The sequence below is a fragment of the Armigeres subalbatus genome, chromosome 2 (assembly GCF_024139115.2).
Source record: "Armigeres subalbatus isolate Guangzhou_Male chromosome 2, GZ_Asu_2, whole genome shotgun sequence".
NCBI lineage: Eukaryota > Metazoa > Arthropoda > Insecta > Diptera > Culicidae > Armigeres > Armigeres subalbatus.
The window spans coordinates 344,818,681-344,836,787 of NC_085140.1; the positions used below are offsets into that span (position 1 = coordinate 344,818,681).

At 42.4% G+C, this 18,107-nt stretch overlaps 2 protein-coding genes across 7 annotated transcripts in view; both read left to right on the forward strand.

The window, feature by feature from the left end:
- LOC134212875 (dedicator of cytokinesis protein 9) overlaps nucleotides 1-18,107 on the forward strand; it is a 329,834-nt gene that overhangs the window by 282,800 nt on the left and 28,927 nt on the right. The window lies entirely within an intron of this gene.
- LOC134212880 (uncharacterized) lies at nucleotides 7,255-9,088 on the forward strand. 2 transcript variants are annotated; one of them, XM_062691150.1, is made up of 4 exons: nucleotides 7,255-7,389; nucleotides 7,460-8,429; nucleotides 8,490-8,684; nucleotides 8,743-9,088. In XM_062691150.1, the coding sequence occupies exons 2-4, from the start codon at nucleotides 7,480-7,482 to the stop codon at nucleotides 8,942-8,944; spliced, it is 1,347 nt and encodes a 448-aa protein (XP_062547134.1). In that variant the 5' UTR covers nucleotides 7,255-7,389; nucleotides 7,460-7,479; the 3' UTR covers nucleotides 8,945-9,088. The 2 variants fall into 2 exon arrangements, with proteins under 2 accessions (XP_062547134.1, XP_062547133.1); XM_062691149.1 differs by having other exon boundaries at nucleotides 7,261-7,389; nucleotides 7,464-8,429.

The window sequence follows — 18,107 nt, forward strand, 5'->3', positions numbered from 1 at the left end:
GTGAAAACAAAGTCGACCACTACTTCAACCACGATTGACATTCTTCGCAGCCTTTTTGCCCGTTTAGGTATGCAGGAAACATTAGTTAGCGACAATAATCCACAGTGCGCTAGCGCAGATTTCAGACGGTATTGTTTGGAAAACGGTGTACACCACATCACCACAGCACCGTATCATCCACAGTCAAATGGACAAGCAGAGAGGTTTGTGGAAATCCGAGAGAGGAAAGGAATAATACAGGAAGCGTTAGACGTTTTCTTGTTGACCTATCGCACTACGCCAAATCCAGTAACACCAGAAGGTAAATCAAATTTAGGGGGTTTGGTGTCAGGCCCAGCCCTTAAAAAACATAAGCAACGAACAATGAACAAGAGAGAATGGACCGGAACCATCGGCGAAGACCACTGCGACGAAAAGGGACTAGCGATTGGAAACTCGGTTCGTGGAACTGCAAATCTCTCAACTTCATCGGGAGCACACGATGTGCTCAAAGACCGTGGATTCGGCATCGTAGCTTTGCAGGAGGTTTGTTGGAAGGGATCAATGGTGCGAACGTTTAGAGGTAATCATACCATCTACCAGAGCTTCGGCAACACACACGAGCTGAGAACAGCTTTCATAGTGATGGGCGATATGCAAAGGCGCGTGATCGGGTTGTGGCCGATCAAAGAAAGAATGTGCAGATTGAGGATCAAAGGCCGGTTCTTCAACTTCAGCATTATCAACGTCCATAGCCCACACTCCGGAAGCACTGATAATGATAAGGACGCATTCTACGCGCAGCTGGAACGTGAGTACGACAGCTGCCCAAGCCACGACGTCAAAATCATCATAGGAGATTTGAACGCTCAGGTTGGCCAAGAGGAGGAGTTTAGACCGACCATTGGGAAGTTCAGCGCTCACCGGCTGACGAACGAAAACGGCCTACGACTAATTGATTTCGCCGCCTCCAAGAATATGGCCATTCGCAGCACCTACTTCCAACACAGCCTCCCGTATCGGTACACCTGGAGATCACCACTGCAGACAGAATCACAAATCGACCACGTTTTGATTGATGGACAGCACTTCTCTGGCATTATCGACGTCAGGACATATCGTGAAGCTAAAATCGACTCTGACCACTATCTGGTGATGGTTAAACTGCGCCCAAAACTATCCGTCATCAACAATGTTCGGTACCGACGACCGCCGCGGTACGACCTAGAGCGACTGAAGCAACCTGATTTCGCCACTACATACGCGTAGCATCTCGAGGCAGCGTTGCCGGAAGAGGGTGAGCTCGATGGGGCCCCTCTTGAGGACTACTGGAATACAGTCAAAGCAGCCATTAACGACGCAGCGGAGAACAACGTCGGGTATATGGGACGAAGTCGGCGGAACGATTGGTTCGACGAAGAGTGCAGACAGATTCTGGAGGAGAAGGACGCAGCGAGGGCGGTTGCGCTGCAGCAAGGTACCCGACAGAACGTGGAACGTTATAGACGGAAGATGAGACAGCAGACCCGCCTTTTTCGGGAGAAGAAACGCCGCCTGGAAGAAGCGGAGTGCGAGGAGATGGAACAACTGTGCCGTTCTCAAGAAACACGCAAGTTCTATCAGAAGCTCAACGCATCCCACAAAGGCTTCGTGCCGTGAGCCGAAATGTGCCGGGGCAAGGATGAGAGCATCTTGACGAACGAACGTGTAGTGATCGAAAGGTGGAAGCAGCACTACAAGGAACATTTGAATGGCGCTGAGCGTACAGGCAGTGAAAGTCAAGGCAGCGGAGGAGATGACTACGTCAGTTCAGCGGACGATGGAAGCCAACCAGCCCCCACCTTGAGGGAAGTTAAGGATGCCATCCAACAGCTAAGGACTAATAAAGCAGTTGGTAAGGATGGTATCGGAGTTGAGCTCATCAAGATGGGCCCGGAAAAGCTAGCCACTTGCCTGCACAAATTGATAGTCAGAATCTGGGAAACTGAACAGCTACCGGAGGAGTAGAAGGAAGGGGTTATATGCCCCATCTACAAGAAAGGCGACAAGCTGGAGTGTGAGAACTTTCGAGCGATCACCATCCTTAATACCACCTACAAAGTGATATCCCAGATCATCTTCCGTCGTCATCTTGACGGCCGTTCGACAACGGACCAGATCTTTACTGTACGGCAAATCCTTCAAAAATGCCGTGAATACCAGGTCCCAACGCATCATCTGTTCGATGGCATACGACAGTTTAGACCGCTTAGAGCTATGGAAAATTATGGACGAGAACAGCTTCCCTGGGAAGCTTACCAGACTGATCAAAGCAACGGTGGATGGTGTGTAAAACTGTGTGAAGATTTCGGGCGAACACTCCAGTTCGTTCGAATCGCGCCGGGGACTAAGACAAGGTGATGGACTTTCGTGCCTGTTGTTCAACATTGCGCTAGAAGGTGTCAGGCGAAGAGCCGGGTGTAACAGCCGGGGTACGATTTTTAACACATCCAGTCAATTTATTTGTTTCGCGGATGACATGGACATTGTCGGCCGAACATTTACAAAGGTGGCAGAACTGTACACCCGCCTGAAACGTGAAGCAACAAAAGTTGGACTGGTGGTGAATGTGTCAAAGACAAAGTACATGCGTGTGGGCGGAACCGAGCGCGACAGGGCCTGCCTGTGAAGCAGTGTTACGATAGACGGGGATACCTTCGAGGTGGTCGAGGAATTCGTCTACCTCGGATCCTTGCTAAAGGCTGATAACAATGTTAGTCGTGAAATACGAAGGCGCATCATCTGTGGAATTCGGGCCTACTACGGGCTCCAGAAGAAACTGCGGTCAAAAAAGATTCGCCACCGCACCAAATGTGTCATGTACAAGACGCTTATAAGACCGGTTGTCCTCTACGGACATGAAACATGGACAATGCTCGAGGAGGACTTGCAAGCACTCGAAGTATTCGAGAGACGGGTGCTTAGGACCATCTTTGGCGGTGTGCAAGAAGACGGTATGTGGCGGCGAAGAATGAACCACGAGCTCGCCCAATTCTACGGCGAACGCAGTATCCAAAAAGTAGCTAAAGCCGGAAGGGTACGATGGGCAAGACATGGTGCAAGAATGCCGAACAGCAACCCTGCAAAGATGGTGTTCGCTCCCGATCCGGCAGGTACGAGACGGCGTGGAGCGCAGCGAGCGAGATGGGCAGACCAGGTGCAAAACGACTTGGCGAGCGTGGGGCGTATTCGAGGATGGAGAGATTCGGCCTCGAACCGTGTATTGTGGCGTCAAATTGTTGATTCAGTATCAACTGTTTAGACGTAGACTAAATAAATGAATGAATGAATGAATAGTAAATAGATCATACAAGAATAATTTTATACATATTAAAGATCGAGTATTTTCTGCACGATCAAGAATAATTCACGAACGTACATGTATGGCTTTATTAGCTTTAGGACTACACTTTATAATGGTGCCAAATGTAATAGGTTTGGGTGATGTATAGTGTATACGTTGCTGGTCCTTTCTGTACAGCGTGTCCGAATCAGACACTTGATTCCGGACTATCTGCTCGACACGACATTACGGCATCGAGCAGGAAACGAATATCCAAAAACATAATCGTTCGGTCGCAACTCTGTGGCGCTATTATGTTCATTTTACTCGCTGTGTTTTTGTTATGCTCCCTTTTTGTTAGGGCAAGTGAATTGAACAACTCGATCAGTTGAATTCATTGACTTGCCAAAAGTTAATCATGTTTAACTTTCTTTTCGTTCAAGTGAATTGTATTAAGGTGTTTACACGTTCAGTTCGCGTTCGATTCAAGCGACTTGCTCAATTCACTTGCCTTGTCTAAACGTAGCAATATCCTTAATTTGATAGAATCACCAACACTCTAGTAGTCTATAGACAAATCCAAGTAAAAACAAGAAGAAGACAAACGACGGTGTTAACTTTGACAGATCCTACAGCGCAGCATAGGAAGATCATTTTAAAATGCTTATAATAAATTCTAGACAAATTGTAATTAAAATCTGATTGAAGTATGATACGGAAAAAGTTCCGAAGTTTATGATAGATACATTTTTAGAAAATATACAAAAAAATGAGATAAGCTTCCAAATAAGTACCTGAGAACTTTTTCCGTATCGTACATCAATCAGATTTTAATTACAATTTGTCTAGAATTTATTATAAGCATTTTAAAATGATCTTCCTATGCTGCGCTGTAGGATCTGTCAAAGTTAACACCGTCGTGTGTCTTCTTCTTATTTTTACCTGGATTCGTCTATAGTGCAAAACCCCAGTGAAATGACATCACTGATAATAATTTCATCAAAGATGTACAGTCGCGATTCGCTGGTTGGACCACGACCTCGACCCAACTAACGAATTCGGTTTTTAGTTGGGCCAACTGACAGCCATTTGAACACCTGTATTCTGACTTGAACACCACAAATGATGTCCAGTGACGCCCAATCCCGTTTTCCGTGTTTACATTGAATTTTGACGTACGGTAGCTTTTTTGTTGGGCCATGACCCAACCAGCCCAACTAAAAAGTGACCCAAGTATTAAGATCCCAACCAGCGAATCCCGACTGTATTTCAGGGTTGTTACGGAGATCCTGAAATATTTTCCGCGCCAAATCCGCGCCGACTAAAATTAAATCCGCGCCATTTCCGCGCGACATGAAATCTATTCCGCGCCAAATCCGCGCGATCCAGATCTAAATTCCAAGCAAATACACGTTAAATGTCGATTTTTGTATAACAATTTATTGAACGTCTTCTCTTCAAGTTCTTTTTTTATAATATTACAGATTTCAAATGTGATTTTAAACTGCAACATATGTTTGTATAAAAATGCTAATAGGACTAATAAAACCGCAATAAGTATTACAACCCTTCTAAATGGCCTTATTCACCACTAGAAGAACTGAATCTAAGGGAACAAGAACTAAACAAACAAAACTATTTGCAGCACCACTTTTTGGATTAGATGATGGCTTTGGCATGTTTTGTTCCGTTATTGTCAGGGTTTTTTTTTGTTGATAGAACTTTATAAAATTCGGCACAAGGTACGTTGATATACAAATGAATGTTAAGGCCAGATTTGATCATAATTGATTGATGATAAACGTGGCAAATATTAAAAAATCTGCCAAAACCGTAATTTCCTTTGAAGTAATTAATTATGCACCTTTGTTGTAGTTATTGATCACAAAACAAACTTGCGTAGATATTAAGGAATTAGACAATGAAGCTCCGTTTTTTAAACAAAACTTCTGTAAAACAAATATTTGAATTCATATCAAAAAACAAATAATACAAAATCTAACATAGTTGCTCAAGCTCCGTTGATTTTTAAGTCAGAATCAAGCGTAAATTCCTTCAAAAATTCCAGAGGAATATTTTTTGAAATTTAAGAAGAAATTTCTTTGGAAATACGGCAGAATAATTTGCTCCAACAGAAATTAGTCCGTTGTTTCTCCTTCAATTCTTGTAACAAGCTTTTCTAAAAGTTCATGCAGATTTTTTTTACCATTCTTACTGGAATTTCATTTAAAAACTCCGAGAACTCCTGTAGAAATTCATCTTTCGTGCGCAGATTCATCCCAGAATTTTCTGCGGGTTATCCTCCGGAGATTTTCATGGAAATGTTTGCAGAAATCTAACTGCCCTTGAATCTGCTGAAGTGCAGAAGTCGCTCCAAATTATCTGTGGGAATTCCTCCGAGTATTCTTACAAAAATTCCCCTGGGAAATTATTTTGTAATTCATTTGGGAATTTTGTCGTGAGTTCAAGTAAATTCTCCACAAATCACCTGCGGAAAATCTTCAGAGCTTACTTGCAGAAATCCCTTCATGAATTCCTACGGAAATCGCTTTAGAAATTCTTGCAGAAATTGATTGGTGACTTCCTGCGAAAAACTCCCGGTTCTATTTTTGAACAATTATTGAAGAAATTTCTGTGATCATCGCTATAACTTTTTTGTAAATTCAAGGCGGCATTCTTTTCGATTTTCTATAGTCATTCCTGCGGTCACCGCTCCAGGAAATTCCTCCAAAAATGTCTTTATAATTTTTCGGGTTTTTAAAGCTGCAGAAATCCTCTTTACGCTGTGGAAATTTATTTGCAAGGAATTTTTACAAGGATCATCATGAGGTCCTTGTGGAAACTTCTTTAGGAAGTTTCTTCGTTTTCTGTTGGTAATCCTGTAAAATCGGAGTTAACCGAAAATATCATTAAAAAAAACCGCCAGAAATAACTTTTGAGAATCATCTTCTAATTTTCTAACGACTTTCTGCGGAAGAACTTTTTTAAATGAGACATCTGCATTAAATCACAGAACATTTTTATGTTTTCAATTGTTGTATAAACCCTTATTCGTTCTAGATGAATGTTATAAAGGAAATATAAAATGTTCCAATATTATCAAAGAATTCCTGACGACTTTTGAATAATGATAGGTATAATATATCATGCTGAGTGGTTCATCGTAAAAGAAACAACCAATCAGAAACTGACAAATATCTTTAAATTACAAAGAAATTGACAAGATGAAAATGGGTGTTCATGTCCTTCAATAGACATGGTTTGTGTGCGTCGTGTTTTAGAATGGATTAAAAATGACAACAAGTGGCGTATCTCTCCTCATAACATTTGTTTAAATAATGCTATGCATTAGCATAGCATAAGGACTTGGACATATCCGAAAAATAATGTTAATATCCTTGAAACGTAAATTTGTTGCATCAAACTAATTTTCAAATAAACTTCCTATTTAGCATTTTATTTATTAAATTTCCACCTAAAACTAAATCCGCGCCAAATCCGCGCGAAATCCTAAAATCGTTATGTAAATCCGCGCCAAATCCGCGAAATCCGCGAAAATCGCGAAATCCGCGTAGTCGTAACAACCCTGGTATTTATATTTATAGACCGTATTTATAGACCGCAATCTTTTTTTCTAACTTTTCGTCGATTTTAAACCACTCTGCGTTCTGATCTGATCTCGATCGGATCCATTAACGTCATTAAAGTACGTCACGTAAAAGTTTGCTAATTTCGCTAATTTGAACCTCCCTCCGCCTTTTCGTCGCCATAGGGCATTCAATGCATTCAATGTTCTCAACTCTCGAAACCATTATAGGGATGAATGACCGCCTGAGTTAATATCCCTCAAAAACAAACCACCATCTCGAAACCATCTTCTCCGAAGCGTGACGTAATTTTTGAACGATCCCTTTCTTAACAAAGCAACTCGTTTGTTTTCTGCGCTGCTTGCATTTTTTCTAGACGTTTCTAGACGGGAGAGCCAGAGCTGGATCATGTCTCGAACGTTTGCGTTTTGCATCGTTCGTATATCAGTGCGGTCGCAGTGCTGTTTCTCGTGTGTTGTGTTTGCGAATCCCCAGCTGAATGTGAGTCATGCTTATTATACCGGTAGATTATTCGAGAATATTCCTGTTGGTCATTTAACTCTATTCAAAGATAGATTCATTGAACGAAAGATGTCGGTTATCGAAGGTATCAACTTTCCGCTGGAAGTGGGCACCATAGATGCGGATTGCACAATCTGTCATGAGGAACTAAGCTGGGCAGTGTTCTGCCCTCGTTGCAAGCAGGGAAACTGCTTCCAGTGTTTGCAACAATGGTTCGACCACAAGAGGGAATGTCCAACTTGCAGACATATATTCTATATGGTCGGTACCGAAGAGTTGCGCCAGCGATACGGATGTACCAAGGATGGTAGTCTCGTGGAGTACTACTGTGAACAATGTCTGGAGTGTTTCTGCGCAAAATGCCGCGTGAATCCTACAAATGGCCACTTTAGACATGCGGTGAGAAAGATTGATGTTCTTCGAAAGGATGTCATACAATCAATTCAATCGTTGAAAAAGAAAAACAGTGTGAAGGACTTCACTGAAAAATCTTTAGCTCAGATTAAGACATTATTGCCGACAGGTAGCCCACATGAGCTGGTCCGGCAGCGACGCGGCCTACAATCCATATTGGATCGCTTAAAGAATGCGATGTCCCCGGGAACGTTTGAACAAAGCATCAAGTTGACTAACATAAATGCGGAAATGCAAATCTTCTCCGCTGCAGATGGAAAGGGCAATGTGTGGGAATTGACGGTTTATCCGAAGGGATTCAGCGATGCCAAAGGTAAATTTGTAAGCCTTTATCTGAAACTGCTTCGAGGCATTCCGGCTCGTTATGAGTATTGGTTCAAAATACTTGACAAAAATGGGCACAAGCCATTGGAAACTTACAACGCGGTGGACGACTTTATTATTGGAAGTCAGTCTTTGGCCTGTCAACGGTTGATTCATTTGAACGAAGCCTTTAGCAAATGCCTCTCGATTGAGGGCTACAACATGGCTTTCGCCGTGAAGCCTACCAATCCTATATATGCAGAAGAATGCGCCGCTGCATTGTTGCAGAACAAAATATTACGGTAAGTGAGGCCTGATGGGTAAAAACCTAAAAAAAATCTAATGTTCTTTTAACCACCTAGGCTAGATTATAACACGTTCGCGTGGACTTTGAAAAATTTCGCAGTCAAAAAGCACGCAAACAAGATCGAGTTTTCCACGGTAATGTTCGATCGGCAGAAGATCTCCTGGAGGCTTCGGATTGATTGCAATGGACACTGGGAGCAGGGCTTGTACATCAGCGTGTTTCTGGAGCTGCTGAATGGCGCCAAAGGATGGTAAACTAGGAATGTACAGCCCGTGTGACAAACTTTTCTATAGACGTCCTATTTTCAGGTTTGATGTTTTTATTAAAGTTTTCAATCCGCTAGTTCCTACCGTGCAACATAAACGGGAACTGACGCACCAATTCACGGTGCACTCCAACTGGGGAGTGCCACATTTTGTAGGCCATGACGAACTGCATCGTTTTTTGCACAACGATGAGCTACGATTTGAGTTTGGAACGCGTCCGGCTCACATTGACCAGGAAATTTGATTTATTTTGTTCTATGCATTTATGCTAATGTTCCTTTCTATTAATGAAGATGTAGTATCCTACTGACATGAGCTAAGTAAAACTGAACTTCATTTTTATAATCAATACATGAATATTCCGTAAAATAAATGCCTTTATAATACACATGCTGAGGATTATTCCAAAATATGGGATTATTATCAACCTGGAAAAATCGGGGAATGCTCGGGCCAACCAGGGGTATCAGCAACAGATTATTATTATTATTCTTTAATAGTCACATTTTTAACTTTTTAGCTTTTGAAAGTAAACATTCGTAAGGGGATTTTATTATTTCCTTACAAGTTGATTTCAATCAATGTTTTGCGCAACTCTTTTGAAATTGTTTTGAAGCATTCTGGACACGTGCAAAATAATACCACAGACAAACAGACATAACACTCGGCAAATTTTCATCGTTCACTGATTTACTGGTCAATTCAAAAAATCATTAGTTAGCCAATCGATCAATCATGGCGCGCGCATCGTTTTTGCTCGAGTTTGACGTTTGCTCACTACCGCCATCTGGTTCGTGATTTGCCCAACTAACTGAAATCCACAGATGTCGTTAGTATTTGAACGACGATGAATTTGATGATTAAATGTTCAATGTGTTATGTCTGTTTGTCTGTGATAATACTCTTTGTGGCATTTAACCCTTTATAAGGCAGACGGGGGCCCTCTATAGCCGTGTCGTGTGGTAAGACGCGCGGCTTCAAAGCAAGACTGCTGAGGGTGGCTGGGTTCGATTCCCGGTGCCGGTCTAGGCAATTTTCGGTTTGGAAATTGTCTCGACTTCATTCATTCATTTATTTAGTCTACATCTAAACAGATAACACTGAATCAACAATTTGACGCCACAATACACGGTTCGAGGCTGCATCTCTCCATCCTCGAATACGCCCCACGCTCGCCAAGTCCTTTTGCACCTGGTCTGCCCATCTCGCTCGCTGCGCTCCACGCCGTCTCGTACCTGCCGGATCGGAAGCGAACACCATCTTTACAGGGTTGCTGTCCGGCATTCTTGCAACATGTCCAGCCCATCGTACCCTTCCGGATTTAGCTACTTTTTGGATACTGCGTTCGCCGTAGAATTGGGCGAGCTCGTGGTTCATTCTTCGCCGCCACACACCGTCTTCTTGCACACCGCCAAAGATGGTCCTAAGCACCCATCTCTCGAATACTCCGAGTGCTTGCAAGTCCTCCTCGAGCATTGTCCATGTTTCATGTCCGTAGAGGACAACCGGTCTTATTGGCGTTTTGTATCTGATACATTTGGTGCGGTGGCGAATCGTTTTTGACCGCAGTTTCTTCAGGAGCCCGTAGTAGGCCCAACTTCCACAGATGATGCGCCTTCGTATTTCACGACTAACATTGCTATCAGTCGTTAGCAAAGATCCGAGGTAGACGAATTCCTCGACCACCTCAAAGGTACCCCCGTCTATCGTAACACTGCTTCCCAGGCGGACGCTGTCGCGCTCGGTTCCGCCCACAAGCATGCACTTTGTCTTTGACGCATTCACCACCAGTCCAACTTTTGTTGCTTCACGTTTCAGGCGGGTGTACAGTTTTGCCACCTTTGCAAATGTTCGGCCAACAATGTCCATGTCATCCGCGAAACAAAATAATTGACTGGATCTGTTCAATCAAAGTTAATTGCCTATTTCCGGGGATTAAACCACCCGACTTGGACGTTAATTTACAATGTTATGGAAACTCATATGTGAATATGTACGTTATGTGGAAGATATTGATTTGAAAAATGTATTGGAGGTAACCACTTTCCCTTCGATGGGACTCGAACCCATGACCCTACAGTACGCTAGACTGGTGCTTTAACCAACTAAGCTACGAAGGACCTCCGTTGCTGATGAAGAATGTGTATAGCCGCCAGACATTCTAAATACTCACGCTCCTCTAATGTGGACGTGTACAATACACATGTGGAAGTATTGGCTTGAGAAATTGATTGCGAGTGATTTGACTATGCGTCCAATTTGGGAATCTCGAGCTCGTTCAGTAGCCGCTAGGTTGCGAAGGCCGACGGAGGTCCTTCGTAGCTTAGTTGGTTAAAGCACCAGTCTAGCGTACTGTAGGGTCATGGGTTCGAGTCCCATCGAAGGGAAAGTGGTTACCTCCAATACATTTTTCAAATCACTATCTTCCACATAACGTACATATTCACATATGAGTTTCCATAACATTGTAAATTGACTGGATCTGTTGAAAATCGTACCCCGGCTGTTACACCCGGTTCTCCGCATGACACCTTCTAGCGTTCTCATCCATAATTTTCCATAGCTCTATGCGGTATATACTGTCGTAAGCCGCCTTGATCATTGATTGAACAGATGATGCGTTGGGACTTGGTATTCATGGCATTTTTGAAGGATTTGCCGTACAGTAAAGATGTGGTCCGTTGTCGAGCGGCCGTCAATGAAACCGGCTTGATAACTTCCCTCATTCACTAATGGTGACAGACGACGGAAGATGATCTGGGATATCACTTTGTAGGCTGCATTAAGGATGGTGGTCGCTCGAAAGTTCTCATACACCAGCTTGTCGCCTTTCTTGTATATGGGGCATATAACCCTCTTCTTCCACTCCTCCGATAGCTGTTCAGTTTCCCAGATTCTGACTATCAGTTTATGCAGGCAAGTGGCTAGCTTTTCCGGGCCCATCTTGATGAGCTCAGCTCCGATACCATCCTTACCAGCTGTCTTGACTTCTCTGAGCATAAAAGTATCATCGTGTTAGCCTCATGATATACGAATGCAAAAATGGTAACTTGGCTTAGAAACCTCGTAGTTAATAACTGTGGAAGTGCTTAATAAACACTATGCTGCGAGGCGGCTCTGTCCCAGTGTGGGGATGTAATGCCAATAAGAAAAAGGTATACGAATCTAAACAATAAATTATCAAAAACAACAATGGGACACAATGTTGATATGGTATTAAACTCAAATGTATGTTATTATTATTATTACCAGACTAAGGCCGGAGTGGCCTGTGCAATACATAAAAGTCTTCTCCATTCAGCTCGGTCCATGGCTGCACTTCGCCAACCACGCAGTCTGCGGAGGATCCGCAAATCGTCCTCCATCTGATCGATCCACCTTGCCCGCTGTGCCTTCTTGTTCCCGTCGGATCGTTGTCGAGAACCATTTTCACCGGATTACTGTCCGACATTCTGGCTACGTGCCCGGCCCACCGCAGTCTTCCGATTTTCGCGGTGTGAACGATGGATGGGTCTCATAACAGCACAGCTGATGCGCGTTGGTCCTGCACAACCCCCGAACAACTTGACATTTAGCCTTAGTTTCGCGTACCCACTTGGAAATCGCAGATGGCGCTTCGAAACATAAACAATGGGTCCATCCTACGCCACCGTCACACTTTTTCTCCATGGAAGTCATGTTTTTTGTTTCGTTAGTTGTGGTTTCCAAATAACAGACAGGAACCTCGTTTGAATAGGGCAGATTTTTAATTGCGAAGTAAATATAAGAAAATAAAATGAACAAAGATGAAAACAAATAATGTTTCTATTATTCGTTCGTTTACTTATTATGCTCAAGTGCATTAAGCGCAACGGAGCCAAAACCATTATTCATTGTTTTACAATTTTGCTGCTTGATGCTCAAATAAGGATTAGATGATTAAGAGAACTATGTAAAACTGACCGAAAAATCGAAATTCCTTTATGACAAGGCAGTTTCATTTTAATTCACCAAATTACGCATAATACTTCTCATTTTTAACACTCTTAATAAACACAATGATCTCGTCAAAACTTCTCGATTTATTTTGTTAGTCAATTCTTTGGCTAATTTCAGGTGAACCGTTTAAGAATATTTGTAAAGATATGTATTCGAATATACTTCACATGGAAGGACGATAATAGATAAAAGTGAAACCGTCGATAGCGAAACTCTCGAAAATTTTCTCTATAATTTATTTTGCTTTGCTCAATGAAAATAGTTTTAATGAAATTAATTAAATGATTCTATTTAACAACTTTCGGTAGAAAGTTATAAAATTTATTAACAGAAAAGAAATTACTTCAAAATTGAAAATTTGTCACCTTGAGGAACGAAAAGTTTTTTACCTATCATACATTTTATTCCATTTTTGCATTATGTATGTCCACACTGATCTATGTAATACTAATAGTTAAATTTGAGAAATGATATTTAATAAACTTGTGTACAGATACACAATTAATAAATTACATATGTTTTTTTTGAAAATCGCGCTTCCGTTTCACTAGTAGTTTAATTTTGTTAATTTTGTGCTTTGAAAAATATTCACAGGGACTTATTCTTATTTGCTTGGCATGTATCCACTTGCTCTCATCGAGGAATAATGTCCCACTATTATTTTCTACTGGGCAGTTCTTAACCAATACACTAGGATACTTACAATCCTGTTCTATTCTTCAGAATTCGCCAATGCGTTCAGTATCTATATTTAAAAATAATAGGAGAATCTGTCTTTGCGCTAGAATTCCGCTGGTGTTACTTTCTAAAGTTACATCTTCCGTGTCCATTCTTCCAATTTTCTTAATTGTGTCTCCATGATATCGCCATCGGGGTGACAAAATAATCAAATGGGGGTGAGAATGGATCACTGTTTTAACTACATGTAGAATAGATTTAATTTATCTGAGGACAAGAATTAACAATTTATCTGAGGACAAGAATATTTTAGTATCCGCACTCCTGACCGTCGGTGAAGGCGCTGATCAATTCCCACCCCGACACATTGTTACCCCCGACGACGGTACTCCATATTAAAATGTCTGTATTCCAATCCTAATATAAAATTGTCTGCCTCCAAAAGTTGAATAAATTTTCAAGTTATGCGGTATTCCCGCTGAACGATAAACCGTTATCCGAGAAAATTAACCCACCAAAAATGTTTTGGTAATCCGCCCCAACAACCTTAAGGCGGTCATCTTAATACTCAGCTATGAAAGCCCCATTCTCCTTTGATTAATTCAAGTTTAGATTGATTTTCATTTACCATTTTTCTGCATTGCACATCAATTCCATTTTCGCCCTATTCGTGAAATGATTCGATTAATCCAGCCCTATGCTAAGAGCCAGCCCTATGCTAAGAGCTCATGTTTAGCGTAGCCAACACCAACACCAACGCCGAGCAAGTTACCTCAAATCTAGAAAAGCTTAACATCATAAAACAACCAAATTCAGCTTTCCAATATTCAACTTTAATCGGAAATATTAATTAAATATGACTAATGAGTTTAATTGATTTTATTAATTAAAACTTATCTACATGATCAATTTTGATTTTACTTACATGGAGAACAACAATTTGTCTTTTATTTCACCGTGAAAAGCTTGAGCAGAATTTAAAAATAAATCCTGCTCTTTTATTGTTGTGGATATTTTTAATTATCAAGCTACAATCATTGGTGTTGTTGACGATTGTTGACATCTCATGCAACTGACAGCGGTCTATCTGCACATTGTGCCCGGGACATGGTGGCTATTTTAGGCTAATGGAGTTATATAGGGATGTCTATAGCCTGGATTAATCTCGAGTTTGACAGGACCACCCGGACCAAAATTTCGGGGTACAGTGACATTGTACTGCATATGTCAAGTTGCTCCCGGGTTGGTCCTGCACGAGCATAGTCCAGGTCTCGTGTCCGTAGAGAACTACCGGTCTAATAAGCGTTTTATAGATAGTCAGTTTGATACGGCGCGGACTCTATTCGATCGAAGCGTTTTGCGGAGTCCAAAGTACGTACGATCAATTGCCATGATGCGACTCCGATTTTTTTTTGCTGGTATCGTTATCGGCGGTCACCAGTGAGCCCAAGTACACGAATTCTTCAACCACCTCGATTTCGTCACCACCGATAGAAACTCGTGGTGGGTGGCTTACATTGACCTCTCTTGAGCCTCTTCCTATCATGTACATCGTCTTCGACGTGTTGATGACTAGTCCAATCCATTTAGCTTCGCTTTTCAGTCTGATGCAGGCTTCCTCCATCCTCTCAAAGTTACGTGCCATGATGTCAATATCGCCGCCACACACCGTATTGTTACACACCTCCGAAGATGGTCCTATAAGCACCCGGTGTCAAACCGGTGTTGGTGATGAAACCAAATATGCCCTACAACATTATGCATAAATTATAGCCAATGGAACGCCTACTTTGAGCCTGCTTACAGCGGCACACTAGGAGTTGACTTTCGGAAATCAGTATGGCGAAAGGCATCTATGGTTTAATATCCCAAAAATAATCACCTTAATTGAAAAAATATTTGGTAGGCGTAGTAGCAGACACCTTCCTACATATCTGGTACCAAATAGATTTTCGTGAAAAGTTCCTGCTGTTGAGAAAACCTGCGTTAGATGTCTTTGGCCATACAAACTTCAGGTGGTTAACTCATGCTGGCTAATTTTACATATACGCCAGCGCCTGGATAGCGGCGAGTAGAAATCCAACCACTTTATGTGATTCATTGAAGCTTGTTCTAGTACTTATGCTTATACTGTAATAAACGATTCAGTTTTTAAATTTTCTGAGCTACAGCGGTGCCCTATTTTGCCGAGCTCGAAAAATAAAAACTTAGTGTGTGAGCATTAATAAAAACAATTAAATTCAATTTAATTTCTTTTTTTTAGCATTACATTGGTGCAGTTATTATCCTAAGCTGGGTTATGGACTCCCTTTCAAGCAGCTCATTAATTCTACAAGCCTGTGCTGGTATTTTAGTTACAAATGATACAGTTAAACATATTGATGGAAAAAGTTCAAAGAAAACCTTCGTAATTGCAATAAAGGATAGGGATAGGTAGTTAAAGAAAAGAGCAAAAAAATGAAATATTCTAATATCACAGACTACAGGCTCAGAGCCTCCAGCAAAGGGTTTGCTGAGGAGGTACATCCCATCCAAAACTTCGGAAGTACTCGGTGGAACCATTCGTTGATTTCTTCGATTTTCGTGATCCTGTAGACATCTTCAGTAGGGTGAAAAGGGTCCAAGTTGAGCATCATCTTTAGAGCTCGATTCTGCTTCACCTGGAGTTTCCTCTTGTGACTCTCAGCGCAGTCATACCAGGCTGGAAATCCATAAGTTATTGCTGGCTTGAATACCGTCTTGTAGATGAGCAGTTTCGAGTTGACGTCTAGATGTGAGCGCCTGTTAACCAGCGGGTACAGTAGTCTGGTAAGTTTGTCGCATTCACTCAGGATCTTCTTGATGTGGGTGGCGAACGTGAGTAAGCCCTAGATATCTCGCGTCGTCCGACTAAGGGATTTGGCGTCGGCAATTTCACACTGAGGAAGCTTTTGCGGACTGCGTTTGCGAGTGAAAAAAATTGCCTGCGATTTATCCGCATTGGTTTTATACTTCCACCTATTTTGGTAGTTTTCGATCGCGTTTTGAGCTGATTGGAGTTTGGTGGTTACAACGATCGGGTCGGAATCCGATGCAATGTATCCCGTGTCGTCAGCAAAGAGGAAGTACTTCACATCGTCAAGCATCACCAGGTCTGCAGTGAAGATGTTGTACAGCGTGGGACTCAGGACAGCCACTTGTGGTACACCAAAGGGTACATTGCGCCGGCTTGATGAATGCCCATTCACAGACACGTGATAACTGCGGTTTAGCAGGAAAGAATGGATCATTTTAGGACGTAAAGTGGGAAGTTTCCACGTTTCATTTTGTGTAGAAATCCTTCCTGCCACACAGAATCGTACGCTTTTTCGACGTCCAAAAGCACCATGCCTCTTTTACAAGGCGTACAAGTTGATGGTTGGTGGAGTGTCCTTTTTTTTAAAACCAAACTGTTCGTCAGGAATAATGTTGGTGTTTTCCAGGTTTTGCTCGATGCGTATTAGAATCACTCGTTCGAGCAGTTTGCTGAAAGTGGGCAGCAGACTAATTGACCTGTAATAAATCGCCTGCTTTGAGCGTGCTTACAGCGGCACACTAGGAGTTAACTTTCTGAAATCAGTATGGCGAAAGGCATCTAAGATTCAATTTCGAAAAATTAAGCACCTTAATCGAAAAAATATTTGGTAGGTGTAGTAGCGGACACCATCCTCCATAACCGGTACCAAATAGCTTTTCATGAAAAGTTCCTAATTCTGAGAAAACCCGCGTTAGATGTCGCATATACGATAGCGCCTGGTAGTGGATGCGGCGGGTAGAAAATCAATCACTGCCAATAATTCATTGGACGCGTCCGTAGAGTCCTTATTGGGCTTGGGAATGGCAACTACAACAGCGTGTTTCCAGCTGTTCGGGAAGTATCCAAGTCTATTACAAGCGGAGAAGATTTTGGCGAGGAAGATGTGCGCTTTTCGGGGCAGTTTTTTGAGCACACAGTTACGGATGTTATTTTGGCCTGGAGACTTTTTGGATTTAAGCCTTCGTATGATACGAGCAACTTCCTTCGGACGAATTAGCCAAGGGTGAGCATCAGTCAGCAGTGTGTGGTCGATGAATGCGATGGACTCGTTCACCGCGGTAGTAGTTTCAGGATCATCTGCCATTTGATTGGAATGTGCCTTTGCGAAGCTCGTGGCTAGTAGCTGCGCTTTCTCTGTGGGAGAGGCTATGATGTTGTCACCTTGTCGCAAGGGAGGACTGTATTTAGAGGTTTTCCGCAGCGCCTTAGTGATCCGCCAGAGGGTGTCGCGGTTGTCATTCAATGTGCTAAGGGTTTCTTTGAACTTTTTAAAGTTGGCTTGATCGCACTCCTCGAGAATCCTGCGATTCAGTGCCGTTACGATATCCTGATAGATGGGATCTCTTCCTCTGTACCACTGTCGTCGAAGTTTGTTACGCAAAGCGATCAATCTTCGGGTGTCATCTGGAATCGTTGCGACCTGATAGACTCGTTGCTGGAATTCAGGAACCGAAACAGCTTCAGCAGCGTCAATCTGTTCTTCGTTGGTCAAATTGGTGATGGCTGGGTCTAACAAGTTCAACTTTGAGTTGATCTCGCGTTGGAAACGAGGCAAATCCGCATGGGCGTAATTGCGAAATTTCGGTATATTCAGTTCGGTTGGAGCTGAAAGGCTAATGTTGAACAGTACCGGAAGGTGGTCCGATGACAGTTCGTTCAAAGTGACCGGCTTACTCATGTCCAGTAGGTTATTGGA

Coding starts and splice junctions, on each gene's coding strand:
- LOC134212880 (XM_062691150.1), top strand. CDS start 7,480: ATGTCGGTTATCGAAGGTATCAACTTTCCGCTGGAAGTGGGCACCATA. Junction 8,430..8,489: donor TTGCAGAACAAAATATTACG/GTAAGTGAGGCC, acceptor TTAACCACCTAG/GCTAGATTATAACACGTTCG. Junction 8,685..8,742: donor CTGAATGGCGCCAAAGGATG/GTAAACTAGGAA, acceptor TCCTATTTTCAG/GTTTGATGTTTTTATTAAAG.